The sequence below is a fragment of the Argentina silus genome (assembly GCF_951799395.1).
Source record: "Argentina silus genome assembly, chromosome: 6".
Taxonomy (NCBI): domain Eukaryota; kingdom Metazoa; phylum Chordata; class Actinopteri; order Argentiniformes; family Argentinidae; genus Argentina; species Argentina silus.
In genome coordinates, this window is record NC_139660.1 from 13977659 (window position 1) to 14000597 (window position 22939).

Sequence of the window (22939 nt, forward strand, 5' to 3'; positions counted from 1 at the left end):
TTATGAGAGGGGTTGTCACATGATCTCAGGAAGGATACTACTGCAGTTCCACTAATGGTTATCATCTGTGGATAGGTCAAATCCATTGTTGGTTGAACTTGCTTGATTATATGATGTTTAGTTGAATGACACTAAGACAAGTTGAATGACTGCACTAATCCAACATGATTGATGAGGTGAAATCGGGGGTTCCACTAGGCGTACGTACTGTGCTTTCACAAATCTAGTTATGTCAGATCAATAATTACTCCAAGGAAGGACAAGGACAAGGGGAAGAGGACGGATTATTTTTGACTCTGCTTTTTGTTTAGTCACATTTTATTCCCAAGAAGTCACCTGTGTAGTTGAAATGTTCACAACGTCTACAGCTGACATGACTCCAGGCTATTCTAAATGACACACTCATACCTGTCCTAACATGACACAACCCATTACTATCTAAATGTTCTGGAACGTTGCATTCCTGAACAGGCCCTTGACTTTCCATTGTTTTCCATGTGTCGTCCTACTAGAGAGTCTGCAGCCTCTGCTGCCCCCTGCTGCCCAGAGTCAAATCCACATGCTGATCCCCAGCAGGAAGTTTGACCTAAGCTACGACCTCAACTGCGCCACGCTCTGCTCTGACTTCCAGGAGAACATCCAGTTCCAGTTCTCCATGGGCTGGAGCTCCCTGGTCAACCGCTTTCCTGGGGCCTGCAAATGCACAGCGTGCCCTCAAACTTGTGGACCAGAACTTCCAGGTACCAGAGGTCAACATCAGAACAGACTTGGGTTAAATCCAAAAGTGAATTACTGCGCTTGATTTACTTTGCCTGGTTCTATGCAAATGGTCGAATAGTCCAAAACATACAATCACCGAAATAGATCAAGCACACTCAATTAATGCAGGTCTGCATAAGAAATATGCATATAAAAAAAAACATGGTAAAAATATGATTTTTGTCTGTGGTGTCCACTTGGTTAGATCCCGCATCCCCTGCCCATTGCCAGGACCCCCTCTACGGGCCCCAACTCTACGGTGGCCCAGCAGGTGCCCCAGAACGGAGTCATGACCCAGGAGGAGCTGATGCTGTCCATGGCCACCAACCTGGCATCCCTCACCTCCCGCACCTCCATGAGTGTGATCATAGTTGGAGGAGTGGTGAGTACCTCCAACTCCGACCTGGCAACCTGTACACAAACTATTGTCCCTGGCAACATGCACACAACAATTCTTGTAAGAAGAGGGTTTTCAGTTTTAAGAAGAAAAAGAGTGGATATTATATAGAGGGCGGGATTGGGGTTGTTGATCAAATTATGGTGTACTGACACTGTTTTTTTTACTGTGTCTGAGAGTTTGTTTTTGAATTATGGTCTCTATGGTCTGTGTTGTAGGTGTGGAGGACTGTGGGCTGGAGACTCATAGCCATCTCTGCATCTCTGTATGGCTTGCTCTACCTGTGGGAGAAGCTTACCTGGACCACCAAGGCCAAGGAGAGGGCCCTCAAGCGCCAGTTTGTCGACTACGCCACTGAGAAGCTACAGCTAATTGTTAGCTTCACCAGTGCTAACTGCAGCCACCAAGTCCAACAGTAAGTGCCGGTCCCCAGGTCCTAGCCTTTCTCATAGAGGAACAGGGGCTACAGTAGCTTGTTAGAGCACAGCATCAAACCTAGCTTGAGTCTTATCAAAGAAGTAGGTGCTATTTGCTTAGGTCACTTGTGTCAGTTCAGGGGTGTGCAAGAGTGATGTCTGAATGCACAGACTCCTAATGTGAGAAATCTGCCGGTAACTATGTTTTGCATAAATCAAACATAATTTATGTTAATAAAGGAGTTCCGCAAATGTTTGATTTACTGGGGTTCATAGAATTTATTTTCGCTATATAATGTTTTAAGTTGATTGAGATCTGTCTCTTTTTACAATTATATTTATTTCTAAACAAATACACATTTTGACAGTCTGCACTCAGACTGGAATACTCACATGGTTGAGCCTCATATACTGGCATCATAGACCCTTTCTGCTGAGGTATATTGCTGATAGCCAAACCATGCACACCCCTCTACCCCTCATCTCAACCCACCCCTCTTGTGAAGCACTGAATAAATAAATGATAGGCTGCTTTGACCTTTGTGTTGCCCAGGGAGATGGCGACGACCTTTGCACGGCTGTGCCAGCAGGTGGACTTGACGCAGAGGGAGCTGGAGGGGGAGATCAGCCGACTGACCATCAAGATCCAGGAGCTTGAGACAGTCCAGGGCCGCTCCAAGACCCTCCGGTCAGTACACCTGCAGTGGGACACCAAGAACAGTGGTTCCCAAACCTACTGGTAGCCCTTGATCAGTTGAATAAAGTGTGCTAGGCTAGCTTAGGGAGCAAACATGTCGGGTGTAGTCAAGGAACAGTTTCGGAACCACTGGCCACTGGATGGGGGGTATAGTCATGTAGTCATGTGTAATTTATTTATTGTCTTTAATTTTGCAGGCACAAAGCCACAGAGTTGGAGAGTCAGTTGGAGAGTTTCACATCCCAGTATCTGCAACCTCATCACTGATCGACTGCTTGGGCTTCTCTCTCCTGCTCCGCTCCCCTGGAGCCTCAGTCCTAGCATTTGGCATCAACAAGCCATGTCTGGACTCCCTCACCCTGACCTCCCTCCTCTCTCCACTATGTACGTGGGTTAGAGGAGAAAAAAAACTAGGTCCACCCTTGACAGTATTCCTCTTGGAATTTCCCCACCTCTAAACAGATGTTAGTGTGTCCTGTCCACACACTTCAAGAAAGAACTGCAAAGAACAAACTGCCTCTTGGTACAAATCATACTGCCTGTAATACAAACTCAGTGTGTGAATCAGTTGTCTGAAGACGCTCTGAAAGTCGGAACGTAAAGCATAAACCACAGTTGGCATGACACTGGTGGATGGGTGCTGTACGTTGACACTACTGTGCTTCTGTGAATATGCCTTTCACAAACTCCCAAGTAAACAAGTTTGTGTGTGTAAGAAAATATAGGCATAGGTTATTTTCATTTAGAGTTGAGTTGGCTCTGTTGAGTTGGCTCTGGTTGCTCCCAGCACTGGTGTCCCTCATTGTAAAAAAAAAAAAAAAAGAAATACAAAAAAAAAAGATTTTTGTGAATCAGCAGGACCTACTTAAATTCACAGAGAGAACTCCATTTGACTTGAAGGGCAGGCTTTTGTTCTGTTGAGAGAGGAAACGTATAAAGAAGAAAAACGCATGTCCGACTGGGGACATTCAGACCATGTAGATAACCTTTTGATAACTTGAAGTATTTTATATGTTCCTCTGTCGTTTCTACTAATTTGACCTGTCATGAGAATTTGACCACTTTGTAAAGATAAAAAGTTTCTTTCTTGATGAATGTGAATTGAAATACCTCCTGATTGACCACAATCTATTAAATGCGTAATGCGTAATTGAGTCCATTGATGCATTTTACATGTGAATAACGTGCTTGTCGATTTGTTTTGTTTTTTTGTTTGTTTGTTTACCAGCAAAAAGTCAGACCTTTACTTGATGCTTTGAATAAGGTGTTAAAGGAGCAGGCCGTAAGTCTATTGTAAATCTGCCACCGCGGTGAAATTCAGTTTGAAATTCCAAACAACAACATCCTCCCTAATAATAATACAAACCCCCGAAATGGACTTGCAGCATCAGACATTAACTGTTATGTTTCTGCATGTGCGCACGATTGAAATCTTGGTTGCAATTAGGATAATCTCTTTCTCACCTGTATCTGATTCAACAAGAGATTTATGGTCATCCGAATTTTGGTTGTAATTGACCCAAAGGCAGATGAGTCCACTCCCCTAGAACACCCCTGGCCAGTAACAACATGATTGTATACAAACCACGTGTCGCACCTGACACTCCATTTTAGAAAGTGCTTTTCATGAAACCAAAACAGCGTTTTTTTCTCATTACCTTATCGCTACTGATTTAAACAGTCATTACAACCATTAGAAAGCTTTTAGAAAGCTTGAATCTGACATATTGCACCTTTAAGATTGAAGAGATATTAGAATTGTTAAAAGGTAATACAACTTTTATTACAAGGTAGATAATCACTATCCTAGAACAGTATCTACTATGCATTGTGGCCGTGGGTCCACTTTTCCAGCACTGCAATATTTATGTTTCAACTTTTTATGCCACAAACTCAGTCAACACAGATATCCTTGGTTAAAAGCTTTTTTTATTGGTTACAATATCAACTCATGGCAACATATCAGTATCACCAAGCCACTGTACAAATACAAAAAAAAATCTGGTGTGAAAAAGACTATAAAAAATTATTCCATAACAAGTGATTATAATTTCACACAATAGCACTGTAAGAGAAATCATGGCACCAAGTCCCTGGTTTTCACTGGCTTAAACACAACAAAATAAATAAAGTAAAATCAAAGAAGACTGTTGGAATAAGATCGAAGAGCCAAAAGGCAGTGCATTAATTTGTGTTGGTGTTGTGGTGATCATCAAATATAACACTAATTATCAAAAGGAGAGCTGGGGGTGCATTCAACTTCTGGTTCTCTACAGTATGTTTCTCTTAACTCATCTAGCTCCTCCATTTTCCAATGTTGTCGAAATTGAGAAAGTAGTGTAAAAGGGCAATCCTCTTCACAATGTATTGAAGATTCAACTCCAGTCCACAAGTACACCAAAAATGCATGCTGGTTTGCATCCTCTGTTGTATTGGCATGTTTATATGTGGAAATTCAGCTATGAGGACACGATAATCTTTAACTAGGGGATTCAGGAGAATTGAAAACCAGCAGACACTATACTCAGTGCAGTAGCACAATGAAATACAGAGAGGTTGAGCACATTGTGTCTACTGGAGCTTAGATGTCCCAGCTCAACTTTAAAAGATTGGTGAACTGTGGTATCTACTCGAAGTTCAAACTATTAATACTGTTGCATCTTACACAGAGAACTGTAATAATGGTATCTTTGTGCCATTCTCTTTCTTCTGCTATTAAGGGCTACGGTGCAGTATTCCCACAGGTGATGTCTGAGCTTTCGTATCAACATGAGCAGTGTCAAAGTTGCTTGCATTGGGGAATGGTCTTGGCAGCCATGTTGGTGAAAAAAATACAACACTTCATTCCACCATTTTGTTGTCATCTGCCTTTTCGTGTCACGAGGAGTCTGTAGCTCTCATTGGATCTTTCACAAGTGGACTACAGTAATTCATTTCATGTCAGAAATGAGAGCAAAATAAAGTGTTTTTCATAACGTTAAAGGAACATTTATTACTTCTGGGGCAGGCTATTATGGAAATGACACTGATGTGACTCAGATTTGATTCAAGGATAAGGCTGGCACCTCGGTGCAAGCAAGTGAAAACAAAATGAATTGTCATGTTGGCATATATTCAGTTCACAGCTCAGGGTCAGTGGGTAACATTGGCACAAATGCAAAAGTAACACTTAACATGGTATGTATGTCACCCACATGGTTCAGTGAGAATTTCAACACTGATATGCAATACATTTTACATCGCAGGTACCTCAAGGATGTCTTTGGGGGGGGTTATTTTAATTTTTTCTCTCAAATTAATTAATGCAAAGCCAGATATAAAAGCAGCTAAAACGTACAACTAATAAAACGTCCACTAGAATCACTGTATGATCAAATGGTTTCTTTGTAATCAATAATAAATACAACAAATTGTACGGTAGAAAGCAGAATAGTATAAAATAATGTACAACACTTTTTGAGAAGCTATTGAGCTGCAGGTGGTTGTGGTCATCTGTAAGCTTGCCTTAGTGTTTACTACAGTATTAGGTAAACTTATATACTTAAAATTAGTATATAAGGCTATGTGCTTGATTGATTAAGTTCTACTTTGTTTTAGGCGTAGTAGGTCATGGCCTGAATCTTTACCCCAGCACTTTTAATACCCCAGTATTTAAATATGAGACAAAATCACTGTGATGTTTTCTGGGCCAAATTAAATAGTAGAGCCCTACAAGGAAACAGGTTCATTAACTGACTGCAGGTGGGGGGTGAAGAAAGCTCAAGACTTGTACTTGTAGACTTTTAGTTCCTATTTTATTGTAGTCAGTGTTGGTAAAGGAATTGGCTTCAGCATGTACAGTAAGGCAGGATGGAGATCCAACCATTCCATGTGGGTCCAATGTGTGGATCAATACTTTTGCAAGGATGTGTACTCAGAGAGAGACACCAGAAATTGCCAGTGTTTTGGTCTAACTGAAGTCAGTCTTGCCTACAAACCAAAGTTTTGGAAAAAGGAAGATGATTGATGTGAAAAACTAACAAAGTCTTGCGAGAAATACTTCCCCTCTATTGGTGAATTATGTTGCATGTGCTCTTTGCTTACATTTGGACTACAGTTGGTGTGTGTGTGTGTGTGTATGTGTGTGTGTATATATTATCTAGCTCTCTACCAGGTGTACTTTCTTCTACCAAGTGTACTTTCTTTGCTAGCAATACGTAACTGTTCATAACATTTGTTTTGGTGAGAAAAACATTACACGTGTTAAATACAGACAAAACTTTTTTAAAAGCTTCTTTTTTTTTTTTTTTTTACAGGCTCATGGCGGCACTGGTGTGATTGAGTGGCTGACAAGATTTCTGAAGCAAAGGTTCGCCACTCAACTAACACCTTGTTGATGGCAATAGAGGATAACAAATCCCTATAGTAGATAAAAACATTGTGAGTAGCTATCACAGGCATCCTCCTCTACCATAAGCAACAATCGAGACAGAATCGTTGTCTCTCATAGCTCAAACAAGGAGCCGTCATTCCTTTCATAATTTGATACTTCTCCTGACCTGTCTCCAGTACGGCCATTCAGGTCTCAGTACTGCTTTAGTCCTACAGGCTTGAGGGAACAACAAGCTGTTGTAGCCAAAGGCTCACGTTGCCTTTATAATACACCGTTGTGCCCTATTTAAACCTCCTCTGTCAGTTTTAGGCCTCAGTTCAGAGACCTTTTCCGAGTCCTAGTCCTGTCTCCATCCTCTGTGGAAAGACAGACTTTTTGGGCAGCTCACTAAGCCACAGATTGGGGCATATGCAGTTAAGCCATTGTTAGTGAGTGATATCATGTTATTCATTGTACATTAACACAGTTATTGATTGGCATGATCTTAAGGTATTAGCCATACATTAACAGTTTGAGCCTGCAAGTGCGGTAGGCTGTAGTTTTATACTGTTTAATGATGTGGGCCAAACAACAAGAATGAGCCACCAAACGACGACAACGGCTGTACTGCATCACATCCTAGTCATCAGCTTCTAAAATGGGATTGGGCTAAAACTGCAAAAAAAAGAAAGAAAAAAAAAGAACCTTATTTGTCGAGATAAGCTTTCTCTACAAACGACCACGTTGTGACAGTTTCTGTTAGAAAGAAAACCAAGTTTGTTGAGAGGAATGCCAACATATTATAAACTCATATCATTACAACTGCTATTATTAACATATGAGTATAGTATTTTAGTTACAGTGAATGTGTGTATATGCCTGTGCACACTTACACACATGCATATTGACATGTACACAATGATGTACATGAGGCAAGTGACAAATCGGAACTGTGTTATCGTGTAAGTACTGTGAATATTATGTACATTAAACAAGTCAAACATAAGGCAGAAAAAAACCCAAAATAAAAACTCAAGGGTGGGAAATAAACTACAAAAATATATACATACACATTATATATGCATATATGATGCATATATACACACATAATGCTATACATATATACTGTATTTATATATACATTTACATATTACACACGGACTGTCCTCTAGTTTGGCGGTAATCACGGTAACATGCGCTCTAGTCCCCCTGTCCTAAAACAGAGGGATACCAGTTTGTTTTTATTTATTTTTTTTGTTGTTTTTTTTTATTTTTTTTTATCTCATATCATCGCTTTTGATTGGACAACTCTACATACGCACTGAAAAGCTCTGTGTAATAGGTGGGTAAAAAAACGTCACTTGGAAAGGTAGAAAGAGTTGTTACTTTCTCACAGCTGTGCTGGCTGTGGCTTGGAGATGGAGGAGGGGGGGCGTTGCCTGTGTGGAGTTGGGTTGGGGTGCAAGGGAAGGGAAGGGGGGGGGGTCGACACAGTGTTCACCCCAGGTCCAGCCCAGCGGATGGGTGGGTTGGGGGGAGGGGCGGGGGCATAAAGGCTTAGTTCCAGATTCGGAGGAAACTGTCCCATGAGCCCGTGGCTACGGCCATGCCGTCGTCTGTGACGCCTAAGCAGCTCACCCTGTTGTCGTGACCAGCCAAGACACCTGGAGAGAACGAGAGAGTGGGGAAGGGAGAGAAAGAGAGAGGGAATAGGAGGTGATTAAAAGTCTGTGTCCAGCCAAGGATTCACAAACGATGTACTGACTGTAAGTAGAGTTTCAAACAGGCCTGAAAATTCAAGACCGACCTGACCACTTCGAGATGAGGCCGAGCCTGACATTGAAGACATTTTTGAATTGTAGAAAATGGCCGTGCCTTTATCAATTGCACACAACAGCAAAGTTGCAGTGATGCGGAGTAATGAGAGGAGAAAGCCACAGCTTGCTGAGAAGAGTGGCACTTGAAAACTCGCCCTTAGTTAATATCAACTGTATTTACTGCACCTGCCTTTGTAGAATACCTTTAATATTTCCAGAAATTAGCCAGATCTTGCTGTGTGTGTTTGGAAGCGTTGAGGCCAATAGTGCTCCATAAGAGAAGGCTTCACGCAGCAGAGTTTGCTTTGCTTTCAATTGATCTGATACTCTTTGCCAGGTGCAAGCAAAGAGAGCATGACAGAGCAGAGGCACATTAGCGAATTGGGAATGTTTCTAATTTTTTTGTACGCAGCTTTTTAAACACCAATTCAGTAGGACTGACAGAAACAGCGAGAGAACGTAAAAAAGTGCTCAAAAACCAACAACTATTTGCATTATCTTTGCAGATATATATAGATATAGATTCTCTTAGATATATATAGCCTAAACTAAAATAACAACAACAAAAACATATAATTGAACAGGTGCTGCTGATGTGCATCTATCACTGACTAGAGCAGAGGGAAGGAAAGAGCAGTGGGTGTGGTGCGAGTTATCACACAGCCACACAAATCATAGTTAGACTGTTACCCACTGTCAAACATAGACAAAGAACAGAGGTAGTATGAAGAAAACATCTATATCTGTGACTCTGAGATCTGTGACTCGATACAGTACAGTTGTATCAGGCACTTTTACCACCAAAGCACAGTGATCTCCTATAGTTTATTTTTTAACCAGGAAAGACAGGGGAGAAAGGTGAGAGGACGCCAGCAGGAGGTAGCCTGGGGTTCCATCCCCACCTGTGGAAAGCTTGGACCTTAGGTGGTGGTGATAACCAATAGACCGAATGCGGTCACAAGTGTTGCTGTCCATAATCCAAACGCCAACCCCCAACAGTCATTGCATCACCGTGCCTGGGAGGTCTGCAACGTGTTTGGGTCATGAACCCGCGTTCTGTCTGTTGCAGCTGAATACAACTGGGGCCAAGACATTGGGGGTCGGATTCCCAGACACAGATTAGGCCTATTCCTGGACTAAAAAGCATGGTCATTGGAGAATCTTGATCTGCATTGAAGGTTCTTACTAGTCCAGGACCAGGCTTAATCTGTGACTGAGAGACCAGCCCTAAAAGTACAACCAACCCCATCTGAGTCAAGCTCCAGTCCAGTCCACTGACCTGCTCGCTCGGCTTTGAGGGTGTCCCACACGTTGCAGTTGAAGTCATCGTAGCCGGCCAGCAGCAGGCGGCCGCTCTTGGAGAAGGCCACTGAGGTGATGCCACAGATGATGTTGTCGTGCGAGTACATCATCAGCTCCTGGTCAGCGCGCAGGTCGAACAGGCGACAAGTGGCATCGTCTGAGCCCGTGGTGAAGGCATTGCCATTGGGGAAGAACTTCAGTGCACAGAGGAAGAGAGAAACAAAGGTTTGACTTTACAGAACTGGTCAGGGTGAGAAAAGAAACTTACGTTCTGTCATTATTTACTTAAAAGTATTATCTTCACTTATTGCTGTTTCCAATTATTGCATTGTTCAAATTCATTTATGATAATATACATATATTCTCAATCAATACATTTGGTAAGTAGAGTTCATTTGAGGCCCCCCTCATTGTTCATTGAAGTTCAGGTGACGCGGGTCACGCTAGACGTGGCTGTAATCTGTCTAGTACCAATACCTATAATGCCTTACCTTGCTAGTACAATGTTTAGCATGTGTAACTTTGCCTTTAAAGAGTTTTGTAAATGTAATCCATAACCAATATTATTTTATTATTATTATTATTATTATATCTCCACTCAGACTGGCTGGTCTCCCAGGCCTACTCACGCAGACAGCATTGATGTCGGAGACGTGGCCAGTGAAGGACTGCCTGCACATGCCGTCTCGGACGTCCCACAGCTTGGAGGAGGCGTCGCAGGCCCCCGACACGAAGGTCTTGAAGTCCGGGCTGAGGGACAGGCTCATGACGTCCCCAGTGTGGCCCGTGAAGACAGTGGCTTGCTGGCCAGTCTCTATGTCCCATAAAGCACTGGAGGGGAGAGAAGGAGGGGGGGGTGTCACACACACACACACACACACACACACACACACACACACACACACACACAGAATTAGGATTGTTCCAATAGTAGATCTACATGTATTCTAAACTAGATATACTACAGATAAAACTCACCATGTGGTGTCCCCAGAACTGGTGACAATCTGGTTGTCATCCAGGAAACGGCAGCAGGACAAATAGCCTAAAAACAAGGAGGTTTAGGATCACCATAACATCCTGTAAGCAAACATTTATCAAATACATTTGCCAGTCATCAGTAAGTTGTAGCTTCCACTGTCCTTTCATGGATCCGATACGACTGATTTGGTGGAAAACAATATGGTAGTAACGAGGTGGAGCTGTTGCTGACAGAAGGGGAGTGAACTAGGACGGACGGGATACTGGGACAGCTTTTCAGAATGCAGTCTTAAAATAGAGTCAGTTGGTTTAAATTTGTACACAGCAACTTCCACGTTCAAGTGTACGATTTCTCCTTGTATTTTGAGGTACAGGGTCATCTAAGTGTCGATGATGCTGAATTTGGGGAGGGAAATTGATGGTGGGGGGTAAAGCCATCCTCCTCTTCCAGTACCTGTGTGTCCCGGCAGCTCGCGGGTGACACGCACGTTTCCCTCACGGGTCTTTAGGCTGTAGATGGAGCAGATGTTGTCCAGGCCTCCACAGGCCACATAGTTCCCAGAGGGCGCGTAGGCGCAGGTCATCACCCAGGAGGAGCGCAGAGGGATGGCGTGCATCTGAGGAACAGACACCGTGGTTAGCATGTTATCTATGTACATATGTATCTTTCTCCTGTGTCTTTGTAATATGGGTTTGATGCACTAGTGGAATCGTTTAATCCTACTATAATCAACCCAAGGGGATAAATAAAGTTGGATTATAGTTTGCATCGGTTAGCTCCAATATCACTCAGTGAAATATGATATAGAGCAGAGGTGAACCAAGGAACAAAGATGTTTCAGCCAGCACTGGGAATGCTGGTTGTTTTTCTCTTTGATGGTGTTCTTATTGAAGTGCTTGTTGGAGAGTTTGCAATGCAGCTCATTGTGGGTCTCTCACCTTGTTTGTTGTGTAGCTGTCCCAGATGATCAGTTTGCCATCTTGGGAGGCGCTGACAAGTAACCTGGGCGCAGAAAAGATTATATAGTCTGGAATACGTTAAAGAGCGTAAACAGTCAACATACTACTAATAGCATATCTTAAAAACAAAAAGCAATGGGGTTCTACTATTAAGCATATCATGCAAAACTGATGCAAGCATAAATGCTGCTTCTTCCAAAGCAGCTTAAATGCAGTGTGAACCCCCCCTCCTCTGCTGGGACACCCCTCATGCCAGGATCGCTGTGAGCCGTCCAGGATAGCGACCACTTTGGATGTGCCATTTCATGTAATATTCATTACCCCAGATATCTGAAAGGCTCTACAGTCAAGAGGGGGGTAGGGAGCGAGCGAGCGAGAGAGAGAGAGAGAGAGAGAGAGAGAGAGAGAGAGAGAGAGAGAGAGAGAGAGAAAGGAATAGAGAGCAAGAGAAAGAGGGATAGGAGGGTAAGGGAGAAGTGAACAGGCATGGATAGATAGGAATAGGGAAAAAGAAAGAAGGCTGAGGGATAAAGAGAATGAGGACAGCCCCACCCCCTGCCACCCTCTGCTCCTGTTTCCGTCTCTCCACCAGTGATAGGAAGTGGGTTGGCACCCATCTGTAGCAAGCCAAACGCCGCACAATAAAGGGAGAGCTGTGCGGCTGAAATGTCAACTGCTGTATATAAAATAAACACAGGCTGTTTGTCCTCCAGGTGGTTCACCCAGAGTGCAGCAGCCATTCTCACAAGTATTTGGGAAACAGCAAGAATATAGCCGGTTCGCTTACTTAGGCTGCGTTTGACATTGGGTACAAATACTAACTAAATACTTCACATTTTGTATCCCAAGTAAGCACTTTCAAACACAGACTCTCAATACAACCACTAACATAATACTCAGTGGATATCAATGAAAGGCAGTATGACTATGACAATGGTTGACTATGACTATGACTATGACTATGGTAAAAATGTGTAGCTGCATTTGACTACAAAAAAGGCTGTAATTTGTTTGGGCCAAATTTTCTGTCCAAAACACTTGGGTGGAGCAGTTAGTGTCATCTGGAGAATAGTAGTGGTAGCGGTAGTAGTAGTATTATAGTACTAAAGTCCCAGACCTGGAGTCAGTGCCCCAGTGCATTGCATAGATCTTGGCGAGATGGCCCCTGAGAGTGCGTCGTGTCCTCATCTGTATCCGGCCCACTGAGTCCAGACCAGCTGTGATCTGCCAAGACACCAGGCCAAAACACGGGAAACATCAGCACAACCGTAGTAGTCATTCATGCAGTCAATCTACTCTCTAAAGTGGAGCTCAAACCAGAGATGTAACTGTGTTTCTATCATAGCTCAAGTGCCTCCTATTTAATCAAAACCAACTGTCAGAGTTACAGGGTAAGACGACTAAAACAATATCTGGATTTCAGGTGATCGATATGAATGACTGTCGACAAGTGTGCTTTCTTATAGCGCGAGAGGAATATTTATTAAACGTTAACCTGGCAATCCTGTGACTGGTCATGCTTATGAATAACTAGTGCTTGTTTATGTACGGTATGTACAGTACAAGACAAACTCCCTCTTATGGGCTTATAAAGTGTAATGTATCCATCCATCTGATTGAATAGGGCCCAAGAGGTCATTTCCATGCAGACAGAGGTAAATGCTAGGGTGTATTCTATGTTAAGCATTTATATGTAAGTGAATGTGTAATCTAATGAATTACCTGAGACAGAGTGGAGTCACTACAGGCTTTCCTAGCATCCTGTAACACACCAACAAAACAATAAATCAGTGTTACAGAGAGAAACTGAGATACTAGACTGAAAGAACATATAAGATGGCACAAGTGACACTTGCATGCAGATGGTGGTAGTATCAATATACAGGATATAGAATTATAATTGCTGACCAAATGTATACATATCAAATGCTCATCTGAAACAAGTGTCTTTTAGTATCATCATCATTGTTGCTCAGGGTTCTCCTGCAATCCAGCTACAGTAGATTGCGTGGACACACACACACACCCGGATTTGATTGCGTAGTTGCTCCGCTTCCTGCCGTAACTGTTCCAGCTCGCTCATTGTCCCTCTGTGATGTGTTCAGGCCGCGCTCCACTTGGAAAACTTGGTAGAAAAAAAACAGACCAGCTGACACCTGCAAAACACACAGACAGACAGACAGACAGAAAGACGGATCAGTTATACAGCCGGACAGACAAACCGGCCAGCCTTCAGAAGGAGCACTTCCATGGACAAACAGGGACTTCCTGCGGCTGGGATGTTTTAGCCTGAGCCGAGGGGTGTCCGACTCTATACCCAGGACACAGGCACCACTGATGGAGGCTTGCTTCTTCAAACACTCCCAGGCTGGTTCAAAAGGCCGAACACGCACGCCTCTGACCTTTCCACTCAATCAGCCTTTGTGTTTTGCATTGTGCTGTTTCTGCCCAGCCAATAATTCCTCTATCAATATGTTTGATGTGAGAGTAAAAGGGTGTAACATACTGTGAGGAGTGGTTGGTTTATACATATGCTCATGTCCTGGTAGTCTGTGTGTGTGTGTGTGTGCGCATGTAAGTGTGTGTATGTGTATGCAAGAGAGTGTGTGCGAGAGAGAGAGAGAGTGTGTGTGTATGTGTTGCCACTTCCTTTACCTAGGGGAGCCAGAATGTGGGTCACAGAGCACTTACACACTCCTCAGAAATGTTTAGAGTGCCAGACCCCCCTCATTTTCTACAGCATTTTGCAGCATGCTGTCCAGAATGCATCCCTGGATTAATTTTTCAGTTTGATTTCTATAATTTATCAATTAGGCAGGCTGGGCCTATATTTTTTCCACATTGGAAAGGATAAAAATGTTTTTGCTACACATTTAATAACACCCATTAAGCATCCATAGTAGCTAAAATGTATGTTTATTGATATAATTTTGGATGCTTTATCAGCTAAATAAATTAATAATGCTTATTAACCAATGCTTTACCTTAATACTCTTATTAAGTAAGCTTTGTATTTTACATGCTTCATTTCCATTGCAGCACACTGCAGAATCCCCTTCCTTCATTTCCATTGCAGAGTTTCTACGGCACATTTGCATACATTTACACTACAGTACCAATTTCTCATGCAAAAGCTACACTAATCAAAACACACAAATATATTTTGCCACGGCGGGGACAACAAAATACACCTCCTCTCCTCTTTTTTTTTTATCAGACAGTGCTCCATTTGACAAAAACAAGACGGGGGGGAAATGCTTTTGGCTGGGAGTGATTCGTCTGTCAATACACCTGCTGACGCAAGCCCCCCGCAGAGACCCTTACGTCAGCTTTAGCTGTGATGTGGTGGTGCGTTACTGCAATTTGCTCCTCCAAGAAATGTAATCCACAATATATACCCTATATTGGCTACTAAATAAGCTCACTCCATTTTAATCATCAGTTCAGACTGTGAAGTGTAAGCCGTCAAAACCAAATTGTGTGAATAAAATGTACGAAGCAAAGCTCAAACAAGCAGACATGGGGCGGGTTTCTTTGACACAAATTAAGCCTTATCCTAAACTAAAAAGCATCCTCTATGGAGATTCTCCATTGACCATGCAATGTAGTCAAGGATAAGACTTAAACTGTGTCCTCTACTAAGAGGTCAAAGACCAGGCCTAACTGTTAAATTGAAAACTTTGTGTAGTTCTCTTTTACTATAAATGAATGTCCACCTCTCCTGGTTGAATGACGCTCAAACAAACATTTTTGCCACATTTTTACATTTATGATGCCAAATTCAAAGTCAGTGGTGTCTGTGAGAGATGGTTAACACAGCAGCTTTCCTCCAGTCCAGTAGTAGTGGTGTTGGAAGAGGGAGGATGGCACAGAGACAGGGATGACAAAGGGGAGGTCTGCGCTGGCTCCCTATTGTTTAGAGTGTGGCAGCGCTGCTTGGCACCACCTCAGCAGGCCTGAGCCTGGCCATGGGAGGCTCTCCACTCTCTACCCAGTGATGACAACCACCCGTCCTCCTGTTCAGCCCAATGTACCCACACGCGCGTGCAAACAAACATGCAAATCCGCATACTGAAACATACAGTTCACTATCTGTATACTCTCTCACAAAGAGTGTGGATACACACACAAACAACTAACCCCACACACAGACAGTGTCTGCTGAGTTAATGCAGGATAGTCCCTGGAAATTCATCTAAGTGTCCTCAAAGCGACTTCCATTGGTATATCACATGCTACCACATTGTATCTCTCTTGACATATGCTCCATTTAAACAACACCGCTTGAAAAACACTTGTCTATGAAAGTAACCCACCAACTTTCAGTTCAGTTTGAACTCTAATACTATTCGAATGTCTGATGTGTCCTCATGCTGTCACAAATCCACTCACTTTACTTCACCTCTTCCTAGGAAGGTCAGACTTATTTGCAACCTAATACAAAAGGTTTTAGTTTGGTTTTCTACTCCTGTAATGGATCCTCTAAATATTGACGACTGATCAATTTTTCCCAATGTCCCAGGTGAATTATGAAGATATGGCTGACTGGATGGGTCTGTCTTTAGTGTTATTTCATATAAAACCACTGATATTGAAAGTCAAAATACTATGCGAGTACGAATGCAAACTTTGTGACATTGTGATTTCCTTTTCCTTTCACTGTGACTGGTTTAGAAATCTCATACCATATTTCAGAGTTTTTGTGAAGTGTGTGTGTGTGTGTGTGTGTGTGTGTGTGTGTGTGTGTGAAAGTTGCTCAAATTAAAATTAGGAGATAAATCTAGCTGTGTAATGGTGAACATGGCTTTAAAGTGTGTGAAAATGAAAGCAGGACAGCCTCACCAGGTGTAAACTTGTTCAGTTCACGGAATGACAATTCCAAACATCTGGAGAATGGCAGAAACATCAGGTGAGGTTCAGGTAGGCAAATTATTTCCTGAGAAAGCTCTCTCTACTTTGATGAAGTGTCGAGGTAGGGGAAAATACCTTAAACGTTTTCAGCATTTTTATGAAAAATGTATTTCATAAATAAGATATCAACTGACTAAATCATTTACCACCTTTCACAAACTCAAACTGCAATTATAACCTCAAATCCTTACTAAATATTAGCCCAGCACATGTTCTTTTTTCCCCCAATGAAGTTACTGTATTGCAGGTCAAAGTTTGCATATGATAACAGCAATGCAAATGCTGTTTACTCTTAACAGCTCTTCATTACCTCACTGGTCTGGACTGAGACCTTATTAAACTCGGCTTGTCAGGATATTGCTGGAAACCGTGTACGCCTTATGCTGCAGATATAACCATAAAACGCAAGTTACCTCTAATCATACTGGGAACTAAGTCTATAAGATGGACACATTCTGAGAGGGGATACACTGGATAGGTTACAACTCTGTTACAATACAACAACGTATGCACACCCTGACAATACACAAACTGTCACTTTGTAGCAACATATATAACACATATGATTATTGTCTTCTGACACAAAGCTGTGACAGAATTTCGAACACGTGTTGCTCTAAAATAAAATATTTCACAGAACTATTTGAAATGTTCCAATAGCGCCAGACTGAATAGGCCTACCTATATTTTCTGACAAACGTAATAGTCTACGCGCCCCTACAAGTTGCCGCTCGAATGAAGGCAGAATGTCATCTATAATTGATTAATGTAAAAAAAGAAGAAGAATACCCACGGCATCTTGTTCCACATAGAAAATAAGCTCCATTAAATACGTGAACACACATATAAACACTTATCAGCCTTTACTTGGTTTATTTCCGTCAGATGATACGGCAATTTGACAGTCATACAAGGCCGCATTTTGATACCGACTTTTCACCAATAAAAGCTTGGACGAGAAAAATAGCAAGCCAGACAGCATAGACAGCATAATTACCTATTAAATGGAACACTGTGCAACACATTGCTTATTGTCATATCAATTCCTCCCCAAATGTTTTGCAACTGCTACAAAACAAAGGCCGACATCAAACCGTATTGTATGGTTTACCCAAAGCAGGAAATAAAGACAAGAAAATGTCAAGATAGGCTTCAGCTCGCCAGAGCACACGTTATTACCTGAAACAGGACTGTCCACGTCGTTCCAATCTTTGTCACAATAGTCCGTTTTCAAATGGCGTTCATGGTCCCAGCTGTGAAATATATTTCAAGATAGCGGTATTAATTTTAAGACAATTTAACAGATTTAAAGGGCCAGGCGCTCGTGCAACTCGAGCAGGATTTGACTAAATTTTCACCAAGCAATCTCATCACCACACCCATGAAGAAACTGGGAACATGGCAACAGCCTACGCTGAGGGGTGCACTCCGGGAAATGCCATGCATTTTCAGTGAACTAATCCCCTATAATATGTTAATACTTATTCTTAATACAATTCCTTGACTTATGTTAGTGATTTTATTCTTCTTATAGAAATATAACATTTTTTTAAACCAGAATACGTAAATCAATCGTGTGGCAATAGCTCTGTTTAACCCACAGGAAAATGGTATTGTCTGTCAGCTCCCTCAACAAAAAGAAACAGAATTGGATACAGGAAACAAATTATTATCTTGGTGAACTGTAATCTCCGTATATAATATAAACGGCACGTTTCATTTTATCTTAATTTAGCCAACCTTACTTTCGAGTTGTAATGTGTGATAGCAAAGTCTATTCCTTTATCACGTAGACTACAGTTCTTCTCTCGTAGGGACAGTGAATGAACATTGGGAAGTGAAGTGTGCAGTGAGAGGCACAGTCCTTCACTGTCAGGAAATTATAAAGTATCCTAATTAGTCCTAATTTAGTTTTATCATAATGCATACTTCCATTGATGCATAATACATTATGCATACTTGTTGTAGAATAACTTCCATGTAATAATATACTGTAGCCTACATTTTGTAAACATAGGCTATAACTTGATGTTCCTTATTTAGTTAATTACATTATCAATACATTTTCAAGTCCACTGGAGAGCCCTGATGAAGAATATTGTTACATGTCCATCTTTATGGATATATAGGCTTCCCTATGGGCTTCCATCTGTTACTAATTCATTATCCAGTTATTTCCTAGTTCCGTAGTATAGTATTTATACAAAGGAGTTACATTGGGATACCCATTTGAGATATGCACACATTTCATAAAGTAAGTAGTGTAGGCTACACAAGTGCTTACACTAGCTATAGGGGTTCAGTAAATCCTTAGATGTGGGTACAAAAGTACATAGTAAATGTTTGAAATGGTTAAGAGACCTTTCAAGTGTAGTTAGAGCAGAGAATCTACATCAATAAAAGGCAAAGATTCATATTATTACTGTAATTTCTGGATGATACCAAAGAGAGGTGTGTCTGGTCTCATTCCAGTGTAAGGGGGTAAGCAATAGGCTACTTGAAAAGGATTTTTCTCCATTAGGACATGATGAATTTTTAATGGGGCCAATGAAAGGGAGCAGTGGGATAGGCTTTTCCTCATCTCTGCAAGAGCTACAATCAATGAAGGAGAGATGAAAGTTGCCCAGCCCTTGGTTTCCTTTTGGAATGGCATGGGGTCAGATTAAGTCTAATTGAATTCACACAGCGGTAGATTAACCAAACCAATCCCTTTTCCTTAAATGCATTATGAGGATTAGGATTAAAATGATAGCTGAGTCCCACATGTTGTTGTTGATTTGAGAAAGAGAGATGCAGGGGTAACGTTGGAAAATTGCTATGGCCCTCGTTGAACAGAGTTGCAGCATTTACTTTTGAACCAGTGAGTGATTTATATGATGTGGAGGTCATTAAGATAATCCTAAATGAGGCAAAAAAATCACAGTATGACATCACTTTGAGTGCTGCCTTTTGAATTTTGTCAATTCACGGTAACATTGTGTAACAATGTAACAACTGTTAGGTTGATCACGGTAACCAGAAGCTATATATTCTTAGTCATTTGGGACAGTATATGTACAGTTTCATACCAACCTCATCTAGGCCTATAAATGATATCTCTCACATGTTTTGTAATGAAAGATGTTTAGGTCATCTTTAGCACATAATTATTTGCTAATATCCGAGATTTCTTTAAAACCCTCCACCTGGGTGTGGCTGATGCAACCATGTTCAGTTTTCTGGGCAGCTCTTACATTGCCTAATCCAAGTACTCCTTTTGTAGAGACAATATAACATCTGAGTGCACTGCATTTTATACTAGGCTGCATTACAGTGGCTTTTCTGGTCTGGTCAGAGAAATTACGAAATAGCACTGGCATATTTTGAGCACTTCTAAATCACATTTACAGTAAGTAACAAGCACCCAACCCTTTCATGGGTAGCACCCTATTCAAAATAGACTGAATTCATTAGCCAACTGGAAATCAGAGTCAAGGTGGCCAGGAGCACATCCTTCTCCAATCAGGTCCCTTGGTCGATTGCTTGGCAACCAACAGGAGAGGGAGGGAGCGAATTGACACTGTAAAAATAGCACCTCAATAGCTTGGTGTCTGAAAAAAAAGATGCCGCAGAAGCTATAAATAGCCTTACAGCTCAGAACAGGTATCCTGCGTGTACAGTATCTCAATTGTCTTCCATCATTGACAGATAACCTTTTGCATACAATGTAACCTACTGTATAATGGTAAATGAATGCCTAAAACTGAGGTACAGTAGACTAACACTTGCCAAACCCCAAGGATCAATTTGGGTAGTGTTGGCAAATTCATAGTACCTTCATAGTTTGACAAAGCTCACCTTTACTATTGAAGTAATTACATGGTCATTAAGCGGTAACATCAGGAATACTGAATGACAAGTGTAGATGAGGTAGGTGCACTGTGAAATGATTCACAATACACAACACACAGAAATATATCAAGCAATGATATCAGATTATATTCAATCTCTCATCAAAGTATCATCACTACTGCATATGATACTGCTTCAAACCGGTGTAGTAACACAATGTAGGTGCACAAGTTAAAATGAGATGAGAAACACTAATGGGACATCAAGCTAGAATAGCTTCTGATACCTATTTTTATACATGTTCCCATTCTTTTTTTTTCATGCATCAATGTACTCCAATGACCTACATATAATAATTTTCGTGTATCAAAGGCAATTAAAACATGTAGTGAACAGTAAAACCTTAAAAGGCTATATCAGGGCTGTCTTATCCACCAGACATATCTCTAGGGTAGGTTGGCCGTTGCCTGGGCAACCCTCACAAATGGCAACTGACGTCAAGAAGGTAGGAGAAATACCAGGGAGAGCCAGAGCTGCTATGCATAATGGATCATTGAAAAAAAGCCCTCTTGAAGAGTGCTAAAGTGACTTAAAATATGCGCGCCTCCCCAGCTCACCACCTCCCTCTCTGCCACTCTCTGTCTGTGAATAGACGTTGACAGATCCAGAGTTCCACATGCTTTCACTGCCTAGCATGCCCTGACTGACCCATTTGAAATCATCCATTTGGAGCCACTGTTCATCAGCAATATCACCGACTGATGACAAAGAAAAACCTTTATCATTTGTATGATTATGGCATTCCTTATTTTCAGATGACTGGTTTTGACTCAAATGTGTGCATTGATATGCAGACATGTGTGTTGCTGATATGTAGACTGATGCTTATCTGTCATAGATACTGTAGCATGATAGATCATCCTGTTATTTTGTAAATGTGGGACTATCACTAAAAGGCAAGACTAGTAGACAAGGCTAGTCTAATAGCAAGACTAGAAGGCCCTTACTCTATTGCACATTGATTTCACTCAAGATCAGAATACATGTAGGTAAACTGAAACAATCAAGTTAACTGTACAAAGAATGAAAAAGTTAACTATAGCTGCTATTGCAAACATAATGAGAACCCTTGTGACCCAAATAGGGGATCCATCCACTAATCAACAACTGATCAGTCAGGATCTTGATTAATCTATTACTGTCTAAAAACAGGCAGACACGCCGGTGTATTAAAGGTTCTTGTCTTATCTCTGAGCTATTGTTGGCCCATAAGAGACTGTCACAGTGGCAGCTTGCTGAAGTGTCTTCATCATTTCTGTGATAATGCCTCTCGTGCAGTGTTAGAGTCACACTATCAAGAAGCATGACACCGATAGTGCAGTCCAGTATGCTGATGGAAAGGGCCTTACCAAGTGAACAGAACCATGGTATCAACACCACACACTCTGGAAAGTTGCTATGGCACTTATAGTTAGAAGTTCACATTTTATTGAAGAACGTGTGAGCAGTGAAAGACACTGCCTTGAGGAGAAGTCACTTGCTAAACTGCATAACATGGGGTTTTGGCTTTGGTTTAAGGAAGAGGCTCCAAAGGAAATGTACTGTGAGAAGAAGTGAGAGTGTGGCAGTCCACTGGAATCCCAGTGACTTGCTTAAATCAGGGATGCAATGAACAACATACAACATGAGCTGACTTGTAGTACGTTTCCTATGAAGTGACTCAAACCTAGAAACCCTTTTTTGAAAATACCAGTAGCTGGTTCTGTTATACAGAAATCTAAGCTATATTAACTGTTCTTTTTTCATTCATTTTGCCAAGATATTACAAATGAACTTCCCATAGCCCTACAGTATCTATTCACTCTACCTCTATACAAAATGTGTGCCTCCCCACACAGTTGAACACTGTGATACCAGATTATTAATTCATTACCACAAGCCTGCAATTAATTTGATTTGACATTTTGGTGCACCCCAGGTTCAAGACACAAGATAAGACCAAGCAAAGCATTACCTCATACTTGTGTGACAGAGAAACACACCCCACCTTGCTTGAAGCCAGACTCACAGCTGATCAGGCTGACTTGCCTACTGCATATAGTTCTCATGCCTTACAATGTAACATATGCACTAAAACAGCAGTATATATACAAAAAATATACAGTAGCAGCCTTTACCTTTTTTCTCAGTGTAGATGTGTGGGAGAGAATGTAAGGAGCTTCCCACATACGTCCTTAAGTGCATCGATTGTGAGCAGACAGACAGCGCTTGGTGGTTTCAGTTCTTCCTCTATGTTCAGCCTAGATGTTGCAAGGAGGAGCAGTAATGTAGAGAGGGCTGCATGAGGCAGAGGGCTGGGTGAGTGTTTGTGTGTGTGTGTGTGTGTGTGTGTGTGTGTGTGTGTGTGTGTGTGTGTGTGTGTGCGTGCGTGTGTGTGTGGGGGGGGGGGGGGAGGGGGAGGGGGAGAGGGAGTAGTATTTCTCTTTAAAGGGACAGAACTTTATTTCTAAAACATTC

General features: G+C 41.7%; 2 protein-coding genes across 2 annotated transcripts in view; one reads left to right on the plus strand and one right to left on the minus strand.

Annotated features, from left to right (window-relative positions):
* The window catches only part of LOC310805821 (mitofusin-1-like), a 12034-nt gene extending 8615 nt beyond the window's left edge, over nucleotides 1-3419 (plus strand). Inside the window, 6 exon segments of the mRNA XM_083671628.1 lie at nucleotides 449-682; nucleotides 684-740; nucleotides 965-1141; nucleotides 1375-1571; nucleotides 2126-2260; nucleotides 2467-3419. Of these exon segments, the coding sequence (XP_083527754.1) occupies nucleotides 449-682; nucleotides 684-740; nucleotides 965-1141; nucleotides 1375-1571; nucleotides 2126-2260; nucleotides 2467-2536 (870 nt within the window). The 3' untranslated portion in view covers nucleotides 2537-3419.
* Nucleotides 3420-4180: 761 nt separating this feature from the next.
* On the minus strand, nucleotides 4181-17932 carry LOC310805964 (guanine nucleotide-binding protein subunit beta-4). The gene is made up of 10 exons (XM_083671870.1): nucleotides 17771-17932; nucleotides 13707-13836; nucleotides 13403-13441; nucleotides 12798-12904; nucleotides 11660-11723; nucleotides 11175-11337; nucleotides 10718-10784; nucleotides 10369-10570; nucleotides 9717-9933; nucleotides 4181-8284 (listed from the first exon to the last, which is right to left on the minus strand). Exons 2-10 carry the CDS (start codon nucleotides 13761-13763, stop codon nucleotides 8178-8180), a joined length of 1023 nt encoding a protein of 340 aa, XP_083527996.1. The 5' UTR covers nucleotides 13764-13836; nucleotides 17771-17932; the 3' UTR covers nucleotides 4181-8177.
* Nucleotides 17933-22939: the final 5007 nt, after the last annotated feature.

What these genes read in the sequence shown, in the direction of transcription:
- LOC310805964 (XM_083671870.1), bottom strand. Translation starts at nt 13,763, where the DNA reads ATGAGCGAGCTGGAACAGTTACGGCAGGAAGCGGAGCAACTACGCAAT. An exon ending in AGTTCTGGGGACACCACATG is followed by an intron (nt 10,571 to 10,717) that starts GTGAGTTTTATC and finishes TCTCCCCTCCAG; the next exon opens with TGCTTTATGGGACATAGAGA. An exon ending in CCGACATCAATGCTGTCTGC is followed by an intron (nt 9,934 to 10,368) that starts GTGAGTAGGCCT and finishes TGTGCACTGAAG; the next exon opens with TTCTTCCCCAATGGCAATGC.